At 46.5% G+C, this 22020-nt stretch overlaps 1 protein-coding gene across 1 annotated transcript in view; it reads left to right on the top strand.

Annotated features, from left to right (window-relative positions):
• The window catches only part of LOC110538157 (rho-related GTP-binding protein RhoN), a 34917-nt gene extending 13645 nt beyond the window's left edge, over positions 1-21272 (top strand). The window contains exons 3-5 of the mRNA XM_090193233.1: positions 9667-9776; positions 12337-12471; positions 18739-21272. Coding sequence (XP_090049359.1) covers positions 9667-9776; positions 12337-12471; positions 18739-19008 — 515 coding nt within the window. The 3' untranslated portion in view covers positions 19009-21272. The remainder of the gene's footprint in view (positions 1-9666; positions 9777-12336; positions 12472-18738) is intronic.
• The last annotated feature ends 748 nt before the right edge of the window (positions 21273-22020 follow it).

The following is a 22020-nucleotide window of genomic DNA, read 5'->3' on the forward strand; positions in this document are numbered from 1 at the left end:
TCACACACGCACTCTATCTCTTTGCTAGCCAAGAATAAACAGCCAAAGACACAGGCCTATACACAGGACGTTTATTCTAAGCCTGCCTTGGTCTTCAGTGACCCACAGTAATGGGATCCTCTGTATCCAGTGCCACAGTGGAGCGTTGTTGATCCCAAATGGAGTCAACTAAAGGGCATTCAGTAACAGTATGGGCTGAAACTAGGATTAGTCTGTTGCTTCTACACCTGCATTGCTTGCTGTTTGGGGTTTTAGGCTGGGTTTCTGTACAGGACTTTGTGACATCGGTTGATGTAAGAAGGGCTTCATAAATAAATTAGATTGATTGATTGATTTGGAGTTTCTGAGTGTCATCCGATTTTCTCAGACTTTCCTGAAACACTTGTTCGTCATCCTCCGCCAGCAGTGAAGGAGTGTTGATCTCCCAGGGTGGCAGGATGTAGCTCCCACAGGGAACTCTGGGACACGGAGTGTCCGGGCCTGTCCCTCCGGGCGGCAAGAGTAGCGGCAGCAAAACTTGCCGCGGCTACAGCTTTGATCGCGGCACTTTGAACAGCACGGTGACTGGCCCTCGCCGTCACCACTGCTTGGCTACCACCACCTCCACCGGATGAAACCCTCTCTCAGTGTGCCTGTCTCTTACCCCCGTGGTCCTCTAACCCGCATCCTCTCCCACTTCCCTTCCACAGCCCCCATCATTTATGGATGGCTTTATTTAAAAACAGGATCAGATGCTCTCTCTTGTTCTCTCTCTCTCTCTCTCTCTCTCTCTCTCTCTCTCTCTATCACTCTCTTTCTCTGCTGTCTTTGGCGGGAGTGGAAGTGTACTCAAAGGAGAGAGGGAAACTGTGCCCATCATCTCCACTCGAGCCCTCCCTAGGGACCCTACAGAGTGGGCCGAAGATAGATAGGGCTATGATAGGGATGCGCTTGGATGGCTGGGAAGTGGAGAGGATGTCCGTTTCCTCTCACAAGCTGTCTTTTATGTGACCGTGATAGATGTCTGAACAATCCTATTTCAATTCCTATTTAATATCCAACAGACAGCCGTGGACGGAAATAACCCACTCTTAGTAGTATTCCAACACTCTGATGAATTTCCCTCAGCCCAGGAAAGAAAGAGATGGAAAAGAGATGACTCTCAAAGGATGTGATGCACAGTGTTTTACAGGGGAAAGGGAATCTAAGGAGGTGGATTTTTGATTGTGTGTGAGAGAGAGAAGAGAGCGGGGCCTCTTCAGAGATGAATCCATTAGGCCACGGTAATCACGGAGTTACAGGCCGGCTGTCTGTGAAGCAACCGAACACTGGCCACCACCATGCCTGCAGTATACCGCCCTCCTCCATCCCTCCGTGCTTTAGCCGTGTCTCAGCGGTGGACGGTTCTGAGGTGCTGCGAAGGACCAGGGAGGGGGCGGCCTGCCTTTACAACCTGTCTCCCCGGGCCCTTTGTCGAATCGGATCAACACATAATCTCTTCAGGGAGTGAAACCGGATATTCCCAGGTCTTCTCAATTCCAAAATACCCCCCCCCCCCACTTTCCCTCTCCTCCCTTCCCTGTGGACCCTACTCTGCTTTCACATGCCCAGAGCAACAACAGAGAAGTGATCTCAAGACGCGACGTGAAGCTGGGTGTTGGAAAGGATGTTAGAATCAGCGTGGTTGGCATTACGAGGTCTAAGTGGTGGAGGTGGGGAAACACAAAGCCTTTTGTTCTCCCGGCTGTCTTTCAATGCCCCTTGTCTGTTTGAATGGTGCTATTTGGTGTAACTGCTTCGTAGTGACTCATCGTTCCTCATCATTCCTCGTGTGAGGGAGGCTATGCTTGAGCAAACCCAGACAAAGCGTGTTTATTTGTAAAAAATGTTTGATTTATTTCACCTTTATTTAACCAGGTAGGCCAGTTGAGAACAAGTCCTCATTTACAACTGCGACCTGGCCAAGATAAAGCAAAGCAGTGCGACAGAAACAACAACACAGAGTTACACATAAAGAAACGTACAGTCATTTAACACAAAAGAAAAGAAAATTGGAAAAATCTATGTACAGTGTGTGCAAATGTAGAAGAGTAGGAAGGTAGGCAATAAATAGGCCCTAGAGGTGAAAATAATTACAATTTAGCATTAATACTGGAGTGATACTGGGGTGCAAAAGAGCAAGAGGATAAGTAACAATATGGGGATGAGGTAGTTGGGTGTGCTATTTACAGATTGGCTGTGTACAGGTACAGTGATCATCGGTAAGCTGCTCTGACAGCTGATGCTTAAAGTTAGTGAGGGAGATATAAAACCCCAGCTTCAGAGATTTTTGCAATTCGTTCCAGTCATTGGCAGCAGAGAACAAGAAGGAAAGGCGGCCAAAGGAAGTGTTGGCTTTGGGGATGACCAGTGCAATATACCTGCTGGAGTGCGTGCTACAGGTGCGTGTTGCTAAGGTGACCAGTGAGCTGAGATAAGGCGGGGCTTTACCTAGCAAAGACTTATAGATGACCTGAAGCCGGTGGGTTTGGCGACGGATATGTAGTGAGGGCCAGCCAACGAGAGCATACAGGTCGCAGTGGTGGGTAGCTTTGGGATAAAACGGATGGCAATCAGACTACACCCAGTTTGCTGAGTAGAGTGTTAGGAGCTATTTTTATTTTGTAAATGACATCAGACAATACAAGCACACCTTCCCAGACCACAGACTGGGGAGGTGTGCTTGTATTGTACATAGACAATCAATCATGGATGCATATTCTGTCTAACAAAGACCTGGACCTAATAAAGCCTTAAGTACTGTATAGCAAACAGAACTCAAATAATTGGTTACATCATAAACAAGGAATACACAGTAGTTCATTGGGAAACATTGGTTCCTCAGTTGGACACTAACTGGGGAGGAAAGACAGAGAGAGAGAGAGAGAGAGAGAGATGGGAGAAGTGAGAGAAAAACAGCAATAGAAGGAAGAAGATTGAAGGTTTCCGCCAGGGAGAATCATGTCATATACAGAGAGCCATAGTGATGCAGAGAGCCATAGTGATACAGAGAGCCATAGTGATACAGAGAGCCATAGTGATGCAGAGAGCCATAGTGATACAGAGAGCCACAGTGAGACAGAGAGCCATAGTGAGACAGAGAGCCATAGTGAGACAGAGAGCCATAGTGAGACAGAGATCCATAGTGATACAGAGAGCCATAGTGATACAGAGAGCCATAGTGATACAGAGAGCCATAGTGATACAGAGAGCCATAGTGATGCAGAGAGCCATAGTGATACAGAGAGCCATAGTGAGACAGAGAGCCATAGTGAGACAGAGAGCCATAGTGAGACAGAGAGCCATAGTGAGACAGAGAGCCATAGTGAGACAGAGATCCATAGTGATACAGAGAGCCATAGTGAGACAGAGAGCCATAGTGAGACAGAGAGCCATAGTGAGACAGAGATCCATAGTGATACAGAGAGCCATAGTGAGACAGAGAGCCATAGTGAGACAGAGAGCCATAGTGAGACAGAGAGCCATAGTGAGACAGAGATCCATAGTGATACAGAGAGCCATAGTGATACAGAGAGCCATAGTGATACAGAGAGCCATAGTGATACAGAGAGCCATAGTGATGCAGAGAGCCATAGTGATACAGAGAGCCATAGTGAGACAGAGAGCCATAGTGAGACAGAGAGCCATAGTGAGACAGAGAGCCATAGTGAGACAGAGAGCCATAGTGATACAGAGAGCCATAGTGATACAAGGATAGTGGGAGAGAGTGATAGAAAGCAACACAGCTTGACTTAGTCTCTATAGAGACAGAAAAAAACATTAACACACACACACATATATATATATATATATATATATATATATATATAGAGAGAGAGAGAGAGAGAGAGAGAGAGAGAGAGAGAGAGAGAGATAGAGAGAGAGATCAAACAGCAGGAGATGAAATGTAGAGAGGGAGGAGAGGAGGGATGAGAAGAGAGAGAAAGAGGAGTCTCCATCACCATATCCCCAGAGGCCCAGAGAAGACAGACAGTAATCCAGCTCTCGGCTGGCGGCCACGTCCCCCTCTGTCCCCAACCTGCTCTGTCAGCGGACAGCCCTGCTTTTGAACCTGCGAGTGGGAGAGACACAGGCATTAACTCCACTACAGTGGGGCTTTGAGTCAGATCCTTGCACCGGGGCCTAGCCATCACCCTTCAAAGGCTCTATTTCCGCCAGAGAGAGAAAGAGGGAGAGAGAGAGGGAGCCAGCATAGCTTTGATCAATATCCTTGGCAAGGGGACCACAGACTGGGGAGGTTAATGGCCATTTAACCCACTGTCCACTGTCCCACCTGCACTTTAGAGCCTTTGACAACCTGACGTTGCACACCGTATTTCAGACCACCAGATTCTTTATCGGTGTGTGTGTGTGTGTGTACGGTGTGTGTGTGTCTGTGTGTGTCGAACTGGGAAAAGTGCAAACACCCACAGTGCTCAAACCTTAGAACTAATGGAGGGGAAACAGACCAAGCCAGCAGAATGCTTTGTAGGACATGATGAAAGGATGTTGTTTCTAGATGCAGTATATAATGTCTTGGGTTGGCATCTAGTAGCCTGCAGTACAAGCCCTCTCTAAAAGTGTCCGGTCTGGCAAGACATAATGCTTTCCTCTCTCTGTAAGCAAGGTTTTTTCGAGCATGAGGCTGCTTGAGTGGGAGGCTATAGGCCAACCCCCCCCCCCCCCCCCCCCCAAGAGCCCCAATCCCCCTCTCTTTCCTCTCCTCTTCCCCCCTCCCCGTCTCCTCTTGGTTCCCTCTTTGCCATTAATGCATCAGCTCCTTGTGGATGCACTCTGTCCTCGCTCTCTTTTCCCGTCTCCATTGTTCCCCTGCTCTCTCGCTCCCTCCGTCTCTTACCTCCTTTTGGGGGCAGCACAAAGAAGCCATTTGCGTCGCTGCAGGTTGCTATGCTACACAGTCAGCACAACTTGAAATGTTTTGCTGCACTTTGAAGGTGGTATTAAAGGGGAAAACAGCTGCGGGTGTTGGAGAGAAAGAGAGAAAGAGAGAGTGGTATGTGTGAGCACATTTGTATTTTTAGTGTTTGTGTTTATGGGCTATGGCTAGTTTGATTATACTGTTTCTATGGACCCAGCACAGTATGCATCAGTCACTGTATTTGAGAAAGTGGGCGTCTGTGTGTGTGTGTGTGTGTGTGTGTGTGTGTGTGTGTGTGTGTGTGTGTGTGTGTGTGTGTGTGTGTGTGCGTGCGCACGCGCGCGTGTATGTGTGTGTGTGTGTGTGCGCACGCGCGTATGTGTGTGTGTGTGTGTGTGTGTGTGTGTGGTCTAATCAGCCTGTGTTTGTTGCTGTGGACTCCATGCTCTCTGCTCATTAGACGACTTCTGGGCAAAGGCTGCTCCTTCCCCGTCTCTTTGCTGGAAGCCATTTCAATGGCCTCTTTCTCAGCTGCTTCTGCACCCAGCAAAAACCCTTTAACCATGATTCATGTCTCCACAAGCAACCAGACATGTCCCGGTTCAAAGAGGCGTAATCTCCCTGGTAATGGTGCAATATAGCTCTTCAACACGCAAGTTAAATTATACACAATTATGTGTTGATACTTTTACCCAAAACAGGCATTATACTAGAAGTAGGTTTCTCTCGAAAACTGGCAAGAAAATTGGACAGTGTCGCCCCTATTCACAGCAACGACTATCAAGGGTTATATCAGGATGTATTTTTCCAGCGCAGACTGACTTGTTATCAACGTTCCTAAAACATGAACAACATAATGACTGCATCTCATCACAATACGGTCTGATCAGGAAGTCGTGGCGCGCTTCTCTTAGTGGCAGCAGTCCCTTGCTCATATTTATATCCAGGGACTTAACAGTCAAGGCCTGGATAGTGTGTGTTATAGCGCTCCAGTGAGTCCCTGCCTGTATCGTACTACTGTAAGTCCCTTGGGATGTTAATGGCCTTTGAGAAGGCTGGCCTCTTGGCTTCTCTGTGTCCTCCATTCAGACAGAGGCCTTTCCCTTCTGCCATGCCTCTTCTTCTCCCTAATTAGTACAGTGGACATAAAGACAGCCATCCTTACTTCCTGTCGGTGGTGGCTAGTGCTAAATCAGGATAATGCTAACGCTAGGTGTTTTGTTTGAGGTGTTTTATGCCCGTCCTTGGTATCGAGGGGCAGGTTTGCTTTGGCAGTGCCAGTCCTGAGTGGGCTCGGCCCAGGATCTGCCTGTACCCCTCCCCCTCCTTCCCCATCCGTCTTGTCCCTCCTCCCGTCCCTGACTGGAATTCACTTGACCTTTTGTTCTATCTCACAGCCAACGGCGTGAGCCCCATCTTCATGCCTCATGTAACGGTCCTATACCTCTTTCTCTGTTCTGTTCTGTCCAGTCCAACACTTTCATTACCCATCTGCACAGCACAGCCCCCCCCCCCCCCCCCCCCCCTTCTCTGCACCATCGCACCCCCCATCTCCACCGTATCTCTCGCACCTATCAAACTGTGAAAGTGGGGCCTCGCTTTTGGCAAGAGGCGCTGAGGAATTTTGAGTGTCAAAAACTGCATCTCTCCTCCTCCTGCTACTGCTGTTGCTGATGATGGTTATGGTGATTGGCTTTTATTTGTGTCTGCTCGGGTTGTTTTACACACAGTACTCTTCCTCCTTCCTCGTTTTCTCCCTCCCTCCCCTTCTCTCTCTCAGAGGACTTTTCTGACTTTGTAAAAGTGCTGAGGTGACTTCTCTGTTCCTCTGAGGTTCTGTGACTAGCCCTGTCGTGCCCGTCGCCTGTCAATCATGCTGATCTGTAGGATTGACTGATCGATCCCCCAAGGATTGACTGGTTGATCCCCCTCTCTCATCCCTCTGCCCCTTGCCCTAGCTTCAGCCCAGTGTGAAAGTCATTAAGTATTTTTGTTGCCCTCTCCTCCTCACCTCTCACACACTCCTTCCCTCTCTCCTCACCCCTCACACACTCCTTCCCTCTCTCCTCACCCCTCACAAACTCCCTCCCTCTCTCCTCACCCCTCACACACTCCTTCCCTCTCTCCTCACCCCTCACACACTCCCTCCCTCTCTCCTCACCCCTCACACACTCCTTCTCTCTCTCCTCTCCCCTCACACACTCCCTCCCTCTCTCTTCTCCCCTCACACACTCCTTCCATCTCTCCTCACCCCTCACACACTCCCTCCCTCCCTCTCTCTTCTCCCCTCACACACTCCTTCCCTCTCTCCTCACCCCCCACACACTCCATCCCTCTCTCTTCTCCCCTCACACAGTCCCTCCTTCTCTCCTCTCCCCTCACACACTCCCTCCCTCTCTCTTCTCCCCTCACACACTCCTTCCCTCTCTCCTCACCCCTAACACAGTCCCTCCCTCTCTCTTCTCCCCTAACACAGTCCCTTCCTCTCTCCTCTGCCCTCACTCCCTCCCTCTCTCTTCTCCCCTCACACACTCCTTCCCTCTCTCCTCACCCCTCACACACTCCCTCCCTCTCTCCTCTCCCCTAACACAGTCTCTCCCTCTCTCTTCTCCCCTAACACAGTCCCTTCCTCTCTCCTCTCCCCTAACACAGTCCCTCCCTCTCTCCTCTGCCCTCACTCCCTCCCTCTCTCCTCTCCCCTAACACAGTCCATCCCTCTCTCCTCTGCCCTCACTCCCTCCCTCTCTCCTCTCCCCTAACACAGTCCCTCCCTCTCTCCTCACTGCAGGCCTGTTGTGATGTGATACATACTAAAGATCACCTTTGGCATTACAATACCTTGTGACCAATCAGGGCCCTGCATTGTTTGATACACTGCTGAGTGGTGGACCTGCTGTCCATGTGATGGTTTCCTAATGACTGACTTCCTGCTGCTGGGAGGACTGCTTCTTCTCTGAGATACAATCCCTGGCTCTGTCTGGGACCCCACTGTTTGTATTTGAGATGTCACTCTGTTCTGTGTTACTCTGTTGCTCTGTTGAACAGCAGGGCGGGAGAAACAGGAAGAGTGAGCTCTGGCTGCAGAAGCCAAATGAATGAACGTCTAACAAACTTCTCAATGGCTATATGAAAAAGAAGACATTTGTAAAGCTTCCTTCCTGTGCACTCGTAATCTCAAGCATACAAAGGCCATCCCTCGCACATGCACATTCTCTCTCACTGAAGGGTAACAGCCTTTGACCCTTTAGGACAGGGGGCCTGTTGCATTGTCCAGTGAGGGGATGGCTCAGGTCAGGGCAGGGAGGCTGAATGTTTAGGGTTATGCACCACGTGCAGCCATTGTGCAGGCCTCCCTCATTCCACCACAAACAAAGAGAACATAGCACTGCTAAAACAGGCGCAACTACCATTGTGCCCATCCCAATTCACTGGCACAGCAAGTCTGTGCCTGTTCAACAGCGTGCCATGGCATTATGTGAGGTCATGTACAGTAACAATGTCTACATCACTCTACTCTACATGCCAGACATCAGGTACAGGCTGTTTGTATAGGCTTCTACTGCTCTAACTTGGTGGCATTTCAGTTGACATTTCAGGTTAAAATCTAGTCTACGTCTTTATTCTCCCCTGTTTGATATTCTCTCTCTCTCTCTCTCTCTCTCTCTCTCTCTCTCTCTCTCTCTCTCTCTCTCTCTCTCTCTCGCTCTCTCTCTCTCTCTGTCTCTCTCGCTCTCTCTCTCTCTCTGTCTCTCTGTCTCTCTCTCTCTCTCTCTCTCTCTCTCTCTCTCTCTCTCTCTCTCTCTCTCTCTCTCTCTCTCTCTCTCGTCAGTCTGTCTCCTAATAAAAGCAATAGCAGAGTCAGATTCATTGTGTCCATTCCAACAGGTTTCTGTTCCCATGCTCTAGAGGGATGTAGGCTTGTGTTGCCTATATCTCAGGGGAGGCAGGAAGGAACCCACAGCCACATCCCCAGCCAGTATCCCTCAGAGCCCAGGGAGTTTTACAAGCCTCCTAATGAGAGCAGTAGGGGAATGGAGAGAGAGGAGAGAGGGGGAATGGAGAGAGGAGAGAGGGGGAATGGAGAGAGGAGAGAAAGGGAATGGAGAGGAGAGAGGGGGAAGTGTGTGTGTGTGTGTATGTGTGTGTGTATGTGTGTGTGTGTGTGTGTGTGTGTGTGTGTGTGTGTGTGTGTGTGTGTGTGTGTGTGTGTGTATGTGTGTGTGTGTGAGTGTGAGTGTGAGTGTGAGTGTGTGTGTGTGTGTGTGTGAGTGTGTGAGAGTGAGAGAAATCTCAGGAGCTGCAGAGAAAGTGAGAGTGAGAAAGCGCTTTGCCCTTTGTACCGGCGACCATTGTCATTTGGGATAGGGATGTAGTATGTGGAAAGGGACCTAGCTCCTCTGCCAACTACAGTTCATGTGTGCGTGTGCTTATCACAATGCCCCTCCCTACCCCCTACCACCTTTTAAACTGGGGGAGGGTCACAGACTAAGGATACTCTCCCATCTGCCCACAGCTGTTTATATCAACAGGTGTGTGCGTCAGCAGAGAGTGTGTGTGCTGTGAAGCTGTGATACTCCCTGCTGGAATGGTTAAGTATACAGTATGTTAATGCCCATTTGTTAAACAGCTTCGTCCTCCAGGGTGTACAGAGGCTGCCAAGCGTTCACATTCTATTAGAATCATGTGGGTTGAATGAGGTAAAGGGACCTTACATAAAGTGTCTAGTGTACTGACTGGGTCTAACTGTATGAGTGTCTGTGTGTCCGCAGGTTCCTCGTATTATGACAACGTGCGGCCGTTGGCCTATCCTGACTCAGACGCTGTGCTCATCTGCTTTGACATCAGTCGCCCAGAGACTCTGGACAGTGTTCTGAAGAAGGTCGGTATCTTCCTCCTCCTCTTCCTCCTTTCCCCCACCTTCCTCCTCCAACCCCCCCCCCCCCCTCCTCTTCCTCCTCTTCCTCCTCCTCACAACCAGGGTATGTAAACAACATGCCCTGCCATTAGTGAACGTTCTCTATTAACATTCTCATCCAAACTGCTCTGCCTCCCCTTCTCATATAGAGTTCCCATGCTATCTATAGCCAGCACACATTCTGACCCGTCAACAATAGAATAATGTCACAATGGGGGTAAGAGCTACCCCCCTTTATCCCCATGAAACCAGCAGGGCTACTTGACCCCTTGACCCCTATTGGAATGAGAGGTCAGACTGGAGAATGAGAGGAGGCCCTGGAGCACGGTTGGGGTGGGAATTGAAGTGGAGCTCCAGCAAAGGCACGATTAGCTTTGCAACAACCAATCAAAGAGCAGCTGTTTAAGGAGACAGAGTATTTATGTGAATCTGGGCATTTATGGGACTTTCATGTTAAGTGAGAAGCCAGGACAGATGCTGATAGTTAACGTTTTTACCGTGGCTTTGGGGTGTGATATGTTGATACTGGGCTTGGGAAGGGAACCAGGCAGAGTGTGGTAAGGTGTGGAGGTGGGGTGGTGGGGTGGTGACGTGGTCATGGGAATGTTTTACAGCTATTCTCATGAGAGAGTTTGTGTGCGTCAGTAAATTTGTTACATTACACATTTAAAACAGTGTGTGTGTGTGTGTGTTTGTGTCATGTAAACCAGTCTCGCTGGCCCTCAGCGGTCTCTCAGTAGTCCTCCATCTTGAGGCCATGTGTGGTGAGTCTCTTTGAAGGTCTCCTCCTGTGAGCTCAGGACCTTGTAAAAGACATTCCCACGGCGGCTCTGTTGACGTGTTTAGTGGTCTGAGGGGAGCTGGTAAAACACGCCCCACCCACAGGCTCTGTAGAGCTAACCCACACGACACCTTGGTTCTACCCACCCGTCTCAGTCTCAGAGTTCCGTGCCCCCGTCTGTCGACATGGCTTGTGGTTTTCCCATGAATCCCTTTGGTAGGGGGTGGCCATGACCCCCTGACCCCATAGCTGTGGCTCCATTAATTTGTAAAACCCGGGTGCGAATGGAAACCTGTTGCCCAATCACCGTCTCAAATTAGACTCTTGACCTCTGTGACCTTGCCTGTCACCAAGGTCATCAGATGACAGGAGCGGGAGGGGATTGAGAATGGGGGTGCAACGTGGTTGAATGGTATAGAAGAGATGGGGGTGGAGCATGGGGGGGGGGGGGGGGGGGTCAAAGGTTGTTTAACTCTTGACGGATGGCTGCACACCCCTGCATTCTGCATGTGGCTCCTGGTTGAATTCAGACATGGTGGGTGTTTTGGGGAAGGGGGGGTATTATTTGGTATTTGTGTGGCAGAAGGGAGGCAGAATTTATTTTCCAGCTGAAGCCTGAACAATGACATTTAATTTCACAGGGTGTTGTTTCAACTGGACTGCACAGGGTTTTCTGTTCTGTACTCTACCTAAAATAGCTCTATTGACTCAAGCCAGCGTGGAGAAAGAAATTAAATTAATCTCATGCCGTTGTATTATATCACACAGAAATCTCTCTCCTCCATTTCTATTGGATTGGTAAGTCTTATCCAAACCACTCAATTGACAAAGAGAATTTAGAGCACTGATTTAATGGGGAGCTCATTGAAACAGCTTCCCTATTATTGTGAAATGATAGATTCCTCTGAGGTCTAATCATAGATCTGCGTATTCATCTAACTGCGTGAAGCTATATTGGGAGACTCACACAAATACACAGGGAACAGGACAGAAGTCTCACAGGGAAGCAAAGTCATTCATTTACATTCATTTAGACTAATGAGATAACCTAATGTCTATTACAGAGAGATTTAGGTGAGACAAAGAAACGGTTCATCCTCTTTGCTTAACAGGGGCCAGGGTCAACCCTCTTCCTCTATGAGCTAAGTGGCCTGGGTAGAGTCCTGGGGGTCGCAGGCCAGGGTAGTTTGGGCCAGAGAATGTAAAGGTCCTCTGTGTGGAGTCATTACACTGTTTTCATAGGAATGTCCTGCTGGTGAGGTGACTGATGAGCGCTGCTGGCTATTTACTGATGCTCATTCTTTCTTTCTTTCTTTCTTTCTTTCTTTCTTTCTTTCTTTCTTTCTTTCTTTCTTTCTTTCTTTCTTTCTGTCTGTCTGTCTGTCTGTCTGTCTGTCTGTCCCAGACCTGGATCAAATACTGACCTCGGTCCAATTGAGGTGTGCTTGAGTTGGCTTGGAATTTGCACTTTTGTAACTATTCTATTGGTTTCATAATTGTAACGGAAAAAACTAAATAAATGAGAGCTCTAGTATTTGACATGTGCTGTATTTGTATTAGGTTTGAACTGTCTGTCTACCTCGCTCTTTCTGTTTCTTCGTTAAACTCTGCCTGTCTGCCTGTATGTCTGCCTGTCTGTATGTCTGCCTGCCTGTATGTCTGCCTGTCTGTATGTCTGCCTGTCTGCCTCTCTCTTTATGCGTTCCTTGTTAACATGCTCCTGTCTGTGTGCCCATCCCACAGTGGCAGGGGGAGACCCAGGAGTTCTGTCCCAATGCCAAGGTGGTTCTGGTGGGTTGTAAGCTGGACATGAGGACCGACGTGAGCACCCTGAGAGAGCTGTCCAAGCAACGCCTCATCCCCGTCACACACGAACAGGTGGGCAGAGGGAGAGCAGTGGGGAAAGGATGGAGGGATGAAGAAATGAAAGAGGAAAACATAGCAGGAAGGAGACGAGTCATAACCCATCGAATTATAATGAGACACGCACGGGAGAAGAGAGAGACAGAGCCGACCCATTGTCAAACTAGCTTTAACCCTTAACCCAGCGTTGATGTAGCCATCCACAGTTGCTCTATCAACACGCACACATATATTATGTACATATTACCCGATACAAAGAAACACACCGAAGCAGACATTTTGCAGAGGTTGGCGTTCTGACTCTAGTATGCTGGGTTTAGGGGGTGGCAGGGTGGGGGGTGGGTATGTAGGGTGGGGGGTGGGTATGTATAGGATTTATGTCTCAAATCAAAATAAACTTTGATAAACAAGGCCTTTTATCGCACGCTACCACATCCTCTAATCCAGGGGCATGGTAATGATGGAGGGAACACTACCACATCCTCTAATCCAGGGGCATGGTAATGATGGAGGGAACACTACCACATCCTCTAATCCAGGGGCATGGTAATGATGGAGGGAACACTACCACATCCTCTTAGCCAGGGACATGGTAATGATGGAGGGAACACTACCACATCCTCTTAGCCAGGGGCATGGTAATGATGGAGGGAACACTACCACATCATCTTAGCCAGGGGCATGGTAATGATGGAGGGAACACTACCACATCCTGTAATCCAGGGGCATGGTAATGATGGAGGGAACACTACCACATCCTGTAATCCAGGGGCATGGTAATGATGGAGGGAACACTACCACATCCTCTAATCCAGGGACATGGTAATGATGGAGGGAACACTACCACATCCTTTTAGCCAGGGGCATGGTAATGATGGAGGGAACACTACCACATCCTCTAATCCAGGGACATGGTAATGATGGAGGGAACACTACCACATCATCTTAGCCAGGGGCATGGTAATGATGGAGGGAACACTACCACATCCTCTAATCCAGGGACATGGTAATGATGGAGGGAACACTACCACATCCTTTTAGCCAGGGGCATGGTAATGATGGAGGGAACACTACCACATCATCTTAGCCAGGGGCATGGTAATGATGGAGGGAACACTACCACATCCTCTAATCCAGGGACATGGTAATGATGGAGGGAAAAGTGGAGGAGGTGATGGTCAGTAAATCTGCGAAATAGTCATTGTTTATTTTTTAATGCTCCCTAACATACACAGAGTGGAGGGGCTGTGGGGTTGTTTCACCCCCCCCCTATACACACAGGGAACCGACATCCTTTTCCATGATTGGCTGTGGACTGACTCTGAACTAGCTGTGAGCTGGCTGTGGCTGGCTGTGGGCTGGGTGTGGGCTGGCTGTGGCTGGCTGTGAGCTGGCTGTGATCTGACTGTGGGCTGGGAGTGGGCTGGGTGTGGGCTGACGGTGGTTGGCTGTGGTCTGGGTGTGGGCTGGGAATGGGCTGGGTGTGGGCTGGCTGTGGGCTGGCTATGGCTGTCTGTGATCTGGCTGTGGGCTGGGTGTGGGCTGGCTGTGGGCTGGGTGTGGGTGTGGGCTGGCTGTGGCTGGCTGTGATCTGGCTGTGGGCTGGCTGTGGGCTGGCTGTGGGCTGGCTGTGGGCTGGCTGTGGTTGGACACAGGGGCAAAAACCAGATCCATATCCCCCAAAAAAGCAACAGGAAAGCAACAAGACATGTCAATAAAATAAACAAACAAAATATAGAGTGGGACACCATTAAGCTCATGGACAATGTTTCAGAGGCTCATGTTAGGGCTATTGTGTTTTTGTTCTACGTCATACTCTATTTCTGTCTGAGGCAGCTACTGTACTGTACTGTTCTGACCTGTCTATAATTGCCAGGGAATCTGTCACATACAGTACAAGCGCCAGGCAGGCTCCCAACAACCAACTTTTGCTGATCTAATCCAATATCCCCCAGCTTGTTATCCTGTTGTTGATCTCAAATTGAATTCCGGTAGCAGAGTTGAGGAGTCACAGGTGAGGTGACCAGAGGATGAACTCTACACATTACACGCTAATCTGGCCACGATCTGATAAAGCTTTGCTGCTTGTCAGGCCCATCTCTTCCTCTCCCTTTGTTTCTCTCAACCTTCCTCATCTCCCCCTCTCTCTTTCGCTCTCTCTCTCCCTTCCTTAATCTCTCTCCCTCCCTCTCAATCTCTCTCTTTCTCGCTCTCTCCCTTCCTTAATCTCTCTCACTCCCTTAATCTCTCGCCTATCGCTCTGTCTCCCCTTCCTCTCAATCTCACTCTTTCTCGCTCTTTCTCTCTCCCTTCCTTAATCTCTCTCCCTCCCTCTCAATCTCTCTCTCTCCTCCCTCGCTACCTCCCTCCCTCGCTTCTCTAAATCATTGATTCCACCTAATAGAGACTTTTCCTGTGACTGTGTAAGGAAGGAGTCTTGATAAGATCACACCAGGCCTGTGGTTCTGAAAGGCCCCATCTGTGTGTGAGTGAGTGTAATTCCCAGAGAGGGCCATTGGAGGTGTATTGTACTACCTTCTCATCTGGTACTGCATTAGTGCCGGGCTGTCCCCGTACGACTCTGGGTGTGAAGACAAACCAAAGTAAAACAGGGAAACAGACTTCATCCGGACCAGGCATAATCCAATGCAGAATAAGGAGAGATAGCCAGAAAGGAGAGGGCAAATACAGTACCATAGAATTCTAAACTGAAACTTCATCCATTCAATGTATCCTTTCAGTCAGTGCGCTTTGCTAACACTGGACCTGGGGGAAAGCAGGCAGTACACAGTGCCAGGCAGGCTTTGGACAGACAGTTAGTTTCTCCTCTCTACTCTCCAATACATATACATGTACCAGACAATGGGAGGACAACTCTGGCCCAATGAGCTCTCTGTGGTGGGCTTTCTGCTCAGTTTAAACAGCAACACCAGAACTTGGCAGGAGAAAGAGGAGAGAGACAGAGTGAGAGACACAGAGAGAGAGAGAGAGAGCTAGAGTGATAAGACAGAGAGATTGAGAGAGAGTCGAGAGAGAGAGAGATAGCGAAACAGAGAGCGAAAGAGAGAGAGAGAGAGACAGAGTGAGAGCCATAGAGAGAGAGAGCGAGAGACAGAAAGATAGAGCGAGAGAGAGACAGAGCGATAGAGAGAGAGAGACCAAGAGAGAGACAGAGAGAGCGAGTGAGAGAGCGAGAGACAGAGAGAGTGAGTCATGGATTATTCATTAGATGTAGGGCAGGTTCAACTGTCTGCACTGTAGCCATTATGTTTAGACCAGCAGCATCTCTGTATTTTGTATTTTTTTGGTATTTATTATGGATCCCCATTAGCTGCTGCCAAGGCTACTCTTCCTGGGGTCCAGCAAAATGAAGGCAGTTTATACAATGTTAAAAACATTACAACACATTCACAGATTTCACAACACACTGTGTGCCCTCAGGCCCCTACTCCACCACTACCACATATCTACAGTACCAAATCCATCTGTGGCTCCTGCTTGTATCTCACTACAGTAATGTGAGATCATTGGTGCTAGGTTGTGGCACATTAACTGTCATGGTACCTCAAGAATAACAGTAGATACATGTACACTACCGTTCAAAAGTTTGGGGTCACTTAGAAATGTCCTTGTTTTTGAAAGAAAAGCAAAAAATGTTGTCCATCAAAATAACATCAAATTGATCAGAAATAGTGTAGACATTGTTAATGTTGTAAATGACTATTGTCGCTGGAAACGGTTGATTTGTTATTGAATATCTACATAGGCTTACAGAGGCCCATTATAGCAACCATCACTCCTGTGTTCCAATGACACGTTGTGTTAGCTAATCAAAGTTTATCATTTTAAAAGGCTAATTGATCATTAGAAAATTGAGCAAGAGGACAAGTACATTAGAAGACCAGCATCCCAGAGTCACCTCTTCACTGTTGACGTTGAGACTGGTGTCTTGCTGGTACTATTTAATACAGCTACCAGTTGAGGACTTGTGAGGTGGCTGTTTCTCAAAGTAGACACGCTAACGTACTTGTCTTCTTGCTCAGTTGTGCACCAGGGCCTCCCACTCCTCTCTCTATTCTGGTTAGCGCCAGTTTGCACTGTTCTGTGCAGGGAGTAGTACACAGCGTTGTACGAGATATTCCGTTTCTTGGCTATTTCTCGCATGGAATAGCCTTCATTTCTCAGAACAAGAATAAACTGACAAGTTCTTTGTTTCTGGCCATTTTGAGCCTGTAATCAAACCCACAAATGCTGAAGTTCCAGATACTCAACTTGTCTAAAGAAGGCCCGTTTTATTGCTTCTTTAATCAGAACAACAGTTTTCAGCTGTGATAACATAATTGCAAAAGGGTTTTCTAATGATCAATTAGCCTTTTAAAATGATAAACTTGGATTAGCAAACACAACGTGCCATTGGAACACAGGCGTGATGGTTGCTGATAATGGGCCTCTGTACGCCTATGTAGATATTCCATAACAAATCTGCTGTTTCCAGCTACAACAGTCATTTGCAACATTAAAAATGTCTACACTGTATTTCTGATACATTTGATGTTATTTTAATGGACAAAAAATGTTGCTTTTCTTTCAAAAACAAGGACATTTCTAAGTGACCCCAAACTTTTGAACGGTAGTGTACATGTATAAGACAATTAGAGGAAAACTCTGACCCACTGAGCTCCCTGTGGTGGGCTTTCTGCTCAGTTTAAACAGCCACACCAGAACTTGGCAAAAGAGACAGAGAGAGAGAGCCCGAGAGAGAGATAGATAGACCGAGAGAGAAACAGAGAGAGAGAGAGAGAGATATATACAGAGCGAGTGAGATACAGAGCGAGAGAGACCGAGCGGGAGACCGAGAGAGAGATCGAGAGAGAGACTGAGAGAGAAACCGAGAGAGAGAGACAGTGAGAGACAGAGAGAGAGACAGAGAGAGAGACACAGAGAGAGAAACACAGAGAGCAAGAGAGAGAGACCGAGAGAGAGAGACTGAGAGAGGGACAGAGAGAGAGTCATGGATTATTCATTAGATGTAGGGCAGGTTCAACTGCAGCTGCATCTGCACTGTAGACATGATGTTTAGACCAGCAGCATCTCTGTGGCTCCTGCTTGTATCTCACTACAGTAATGTGAGATCATTGGTGCTAGGTTATGGCACATTAACTGTCATGGTACCTCAGGAAGAACAGTAGATACTATTCACAACAGCAGGATGTTGTTGATGAGATGATGTTCTTGATGTTGTTGATGATGTTCTTGATGTTGTTGATGATGATGTTATTGATGTTGTTGTTGATGATGATGTTCTTGATGTTATTGATGATGATGTTGTTGTTTTTGTTGATGATGATGTTCTTGTTGATGATGTTCTTGATGTTGTTGTTGATGATGATGTTCTTGACATTGTTGATGATGATGTTCTTGATGTTGTTGTTGATGATGATGTTCTTGACATTGTTGATGATGATGTTCTTGATGTTGTTGTTGTTGATGACGATGTTTTTGATGTTGATGATGATGTTCTTGATGTTGTTGTTGTTGTTGATGTTGTTGATGTTCTTGTTGTTGATGTTCTTGACGTTGTTGATGATGATGTTGTTGATGATGTTCTTGATGTTGTTGTTTGATGATGGTGTTCTTGAAGTTGTTGATGATGATGTTGTTGTTGATGATGATCTTGATGTTGTTGATGATGATGTTCTTGATGTTGTTGTTGATGATGATGATGATGATGTTCTTGATGTTGATGATGATGTTCTTGATGTTCTTGATGATGATGTTGTTGATCTTGTTGATGATGTTCTTGATGTTGTTGTTGTTGATGATGTTGATGATGATGTTCTTGATGTTGTTGTTGATGATGATGATGATGTTCTTGATGTTGTTGTTGATGATGATGTTCTTGATGTTGTTGTTGATGATGATGTTCTTGATGTTGTTGATGATGATGTTCTTAATGTTGTTGTTGATGATGATGTTCTTGACATTGTTGATGATGATCTTGATGTTGTTGTTTTTGATGATGATGTTGTTGATGATGATGATGTTCTTGATTTTGTTGTTGTTGATGATGATGTTCTTGATGTTGTTGTTGATGGTGATGTTATTGATGTTGTTGATGATGATGTTTTTGATGTTGTTGTTGTTGATGATGATGTTCTTGATGATGATGTTCTTGATGTTGTGATGTTGTTGTTGATGTTCTTGATGTTGTTGATGATGATGTTGTTGATGTTGTTGATGATGATGATGGTCTCTAAACTGCTCTCTCCTCCCTCCCCTCAGGGTAGTGGGTTGGCCCGTCAGATAGGTGCGGTAGCCTACGTGGAGTGCACCTCCAAGGTGTCGGAGAACAGTGTACGGGACGTGTTCCACATCACCACGCTGGCGTCTGTGCGGCGGCCACACAAGCCTCAGCTGAAACGCAGCAGCTCCCGCCGGGGCCTCAAACGGGTGTCCCAGCTGCCCCTGCCCCCCCTGCCCGGTCGGACTGATACCCTGGATCCTGCCCCTGTCATGCAGAAGGACCGGGCCAAGAGCTGTGTGCTCATGTAGAGACCCACCAAGACAAATATATATATATATATATATATATATATATATATATATATATATAGAGAGAGAGAGAGAGAGAGAGAGAGAGAGAGAGAGAGAGAGAGAGAGAGAGAGAGAGATACATACAGTACAGTATGATACACAGAAATATATGACAGAAAGAGGAACTCTATTTATTGGTTTTGTTTTGTTCAATTTTATTTTATTTTTTAAAGAAATCCTCTATTATTCTCGTTTTGCACTGCTGAGGAACAAGGACAAAAAAAGAAAAAATATGCTTTCGTGTGTGTTTGCGAATCTTTTTGGAGCTGTTTACATTTTTTTTTTTTTTTGACTGATGGACGGTGAAGTGGACTGGTTTTCTCGAGGCAAAGTCTCAGGGTGGACAGAGGAGAGGAGGGAAATAGGAAGTGCTGCATGGTCCTGAGGTAGGGTTTGTGGAGTGCACTGACTGGGGGATCAATCCTTCACACAAGGACGGCACAACAGCCATCTTTACTGGACGGCTGGAGGAGAAGAATTTCATTCTGTGGAGAAGGTAGTGGAGGAGTTGAAACAGGAAGATGGAACAAGAAACTTCTAAGTGGACAATGGACATGGTTGCTGTTGCTATGCTATATTGTGTTGATACTAGAGGTCGACCGATTATGATTTTTCAACACCGATACCGATTATTGGAGGACCAAAAAAGCTGATACCGGTTAATCGGACGATTTAAAAAAATATTTGTAATAATGACAATTTCAACAATTATGAATGAACACTTATTTTAACATAATATAATACATCAATAAAATCAATTTAGCCTCAAGTAAATAACAAAACATGTTCAATTTGGTTTAAATAATGCAAAAACAAAGTGTTAGAGAAGAAAGTAAAAGTGCAATATGTGCTATGTAAGAAAGCTAACGTTTCAGTTCCTTGCTCAGAACATGAGAACATATGAAAGCTGGTGGTTCCTTTTAACATGAGTCTTCAATATTCCCAGGTAAGAAGTTTTAGGTTGTAGTTATTATAGGAATTATAGGACTATTTCCCTCTATACCATTTGTATTTCATTAACCTTTGACTATTGGATGTTCTTATAGGCACTTTAGTATTGCCAGTGTAACAGTATAGCTTCCGTCCCTCTAGTTAGCACACGCTAACTAGCTAGCCATTTCACTTCGGTTACACCAGCCTCGTCTCGGGAGTTGATAGGCTTGAAGTCATAAACAGCGCAATGCTTGACGCACAACGCACAAAAGTGCTGTTTGCAAAACAGTGCTGTTTGCTGGCAAAACGCACGAAAGTGCTGTTTGAATGAATGTTTACATGCCTGCTTCTGCCTACCACCACTCAGTCAGATACTTGTATGCTTGTGTGCTCAGTCAGATTATATGCAACGCAGGACACGCTAGATAATATCTAGTAATATCATATTTTAATAAGATAAGTTTAATGCTAGCTAGCAACTTACCTTGGCTTACTGCATTCGCGTAACAGGCAATCTCCTTGTGGAGTGCAATGAGAGAGAGGCAGGTCGTTATTGCATTGGACTAGTTAACTAAGGTTGCAAAATTGAATCCCCCGAGCTGACAAGGTGAAAATCTGTCGTTCTGCCCCTGAACAAGGCAGTTAACCCACCGTTCCTAGGCCGTCATTGAAAATAAGAATGTGTTCTTAACTGACTTGCCTAGTTAAATAAAGGTAAAACATTTTTAAATTAAAATATCTGCAAATCGGCGCCCAAAAATACAGATTTCCGATTGTTATGAAAACTTGAAATCGGCCCTAATTAATCGGCCATTCCGATTAATCGGTCGACCTCTAGTTGATACTTCCTGTTGCCATATATGAGAATAGAAACGTGTAAAAAAACAAAATGCTGAAAAGGGACTCTTATTGAGTGGGTAAATGATGGGAGTAGGTCAGACAGACAGAAATACAGTAGTCAGTTTGACATTGCTTTTGTAACAACACAGAGTTAACAACATGAAGAATGTGTGGAGTTTTCCTCAGATCATTCGAACCACCAAGTGCTTTCTAGAAAAAAGTCACTTTACATATCTGTTTTCGTAATAATTTAACACTATTCAATGCGTCAACTCAGATCATGTCAACTTGATTCACTGAAGCTATTGCTGTTGTCGTTATGTTAAGATGTTACTTTGTGGGAAATATAGCGGTAAAATGTTAGGGCTATTTTACTGTATTTTCACATACTCTAAAAGTCTCAAATAAAGCAACAGCTTGACTGTAGGGAGAAGAGACATCCTCTCTGACCCATGTCTCTTCATTGTGTTTGAGAAGACATCAGTGCTGTCAGTCACTAACATTACATACAGTGCTGCTTAAAAGTATGTCAACCCCTTGTGCAAATACAGATTTTTTATGTTTTTACCATGAAATCTTTATTTAATCAGAACCAGTCTTTTTGATCTGACATATGTTGGTGTAGAGAAAATCATGCGTGTAGTAGAAGAACAAAATGAAAAAAAAATGACTGCAGGTGCAAAAAAAAGGGAACCCCAGGTTGCATTGGTTAAATCAAGCAGGTAAGTAAAATCTGGTGGGTAAACAATTGGGTACCACATGAACCAATCAAAAGGAGAGATCGTTAGGAAAGAGTTTGGGCGGGATTCTGGCAAATAGAGATCAGAAACCTGATCAGTTTGGTGTTACCCATCCCGGTGAATGCAAAGCACACCATGCGGAGAGGAAAGGAGATCTCAGAGGACATCAGGACGAGGGTAGTGAGAGCACATCAGTCTGGGGTTATAAAATCCTCTCAAAAAGATTTGAGCTCCATCAGTCCACTGTTCTGCAAATACTTTACAAATGGAGAGCATTTAACATGACAGCAACTCGGCCTAGGAGTGGACACCCTTCCAAATTATCCCCGAGCCACAAGAACAACAAAAAAAGAATGTGAAAGCCAACCCAAACATAACTTCTAGAGATTTGCAGACCTGCCTTGTTGCATCTCAGGTAACATGCTTCAACAATAAGAACACTGAATCAAAATGCTAT

Source organism: Oncorhynchus mykiss, chromosome 12 (genome assembly GCF_057628025.1).
Source record: "Oncorhynchus mykiss isolate SJ-2025 chromosome 12, ASM5762802v1, whole genome shotgun sequence".
NCBI lineage: Eukaryota > Metazoa > Chordata > Actinopteri > Salmoniformes > Salmonidae > Oncorhynchus > Oncorhynchus mykiss.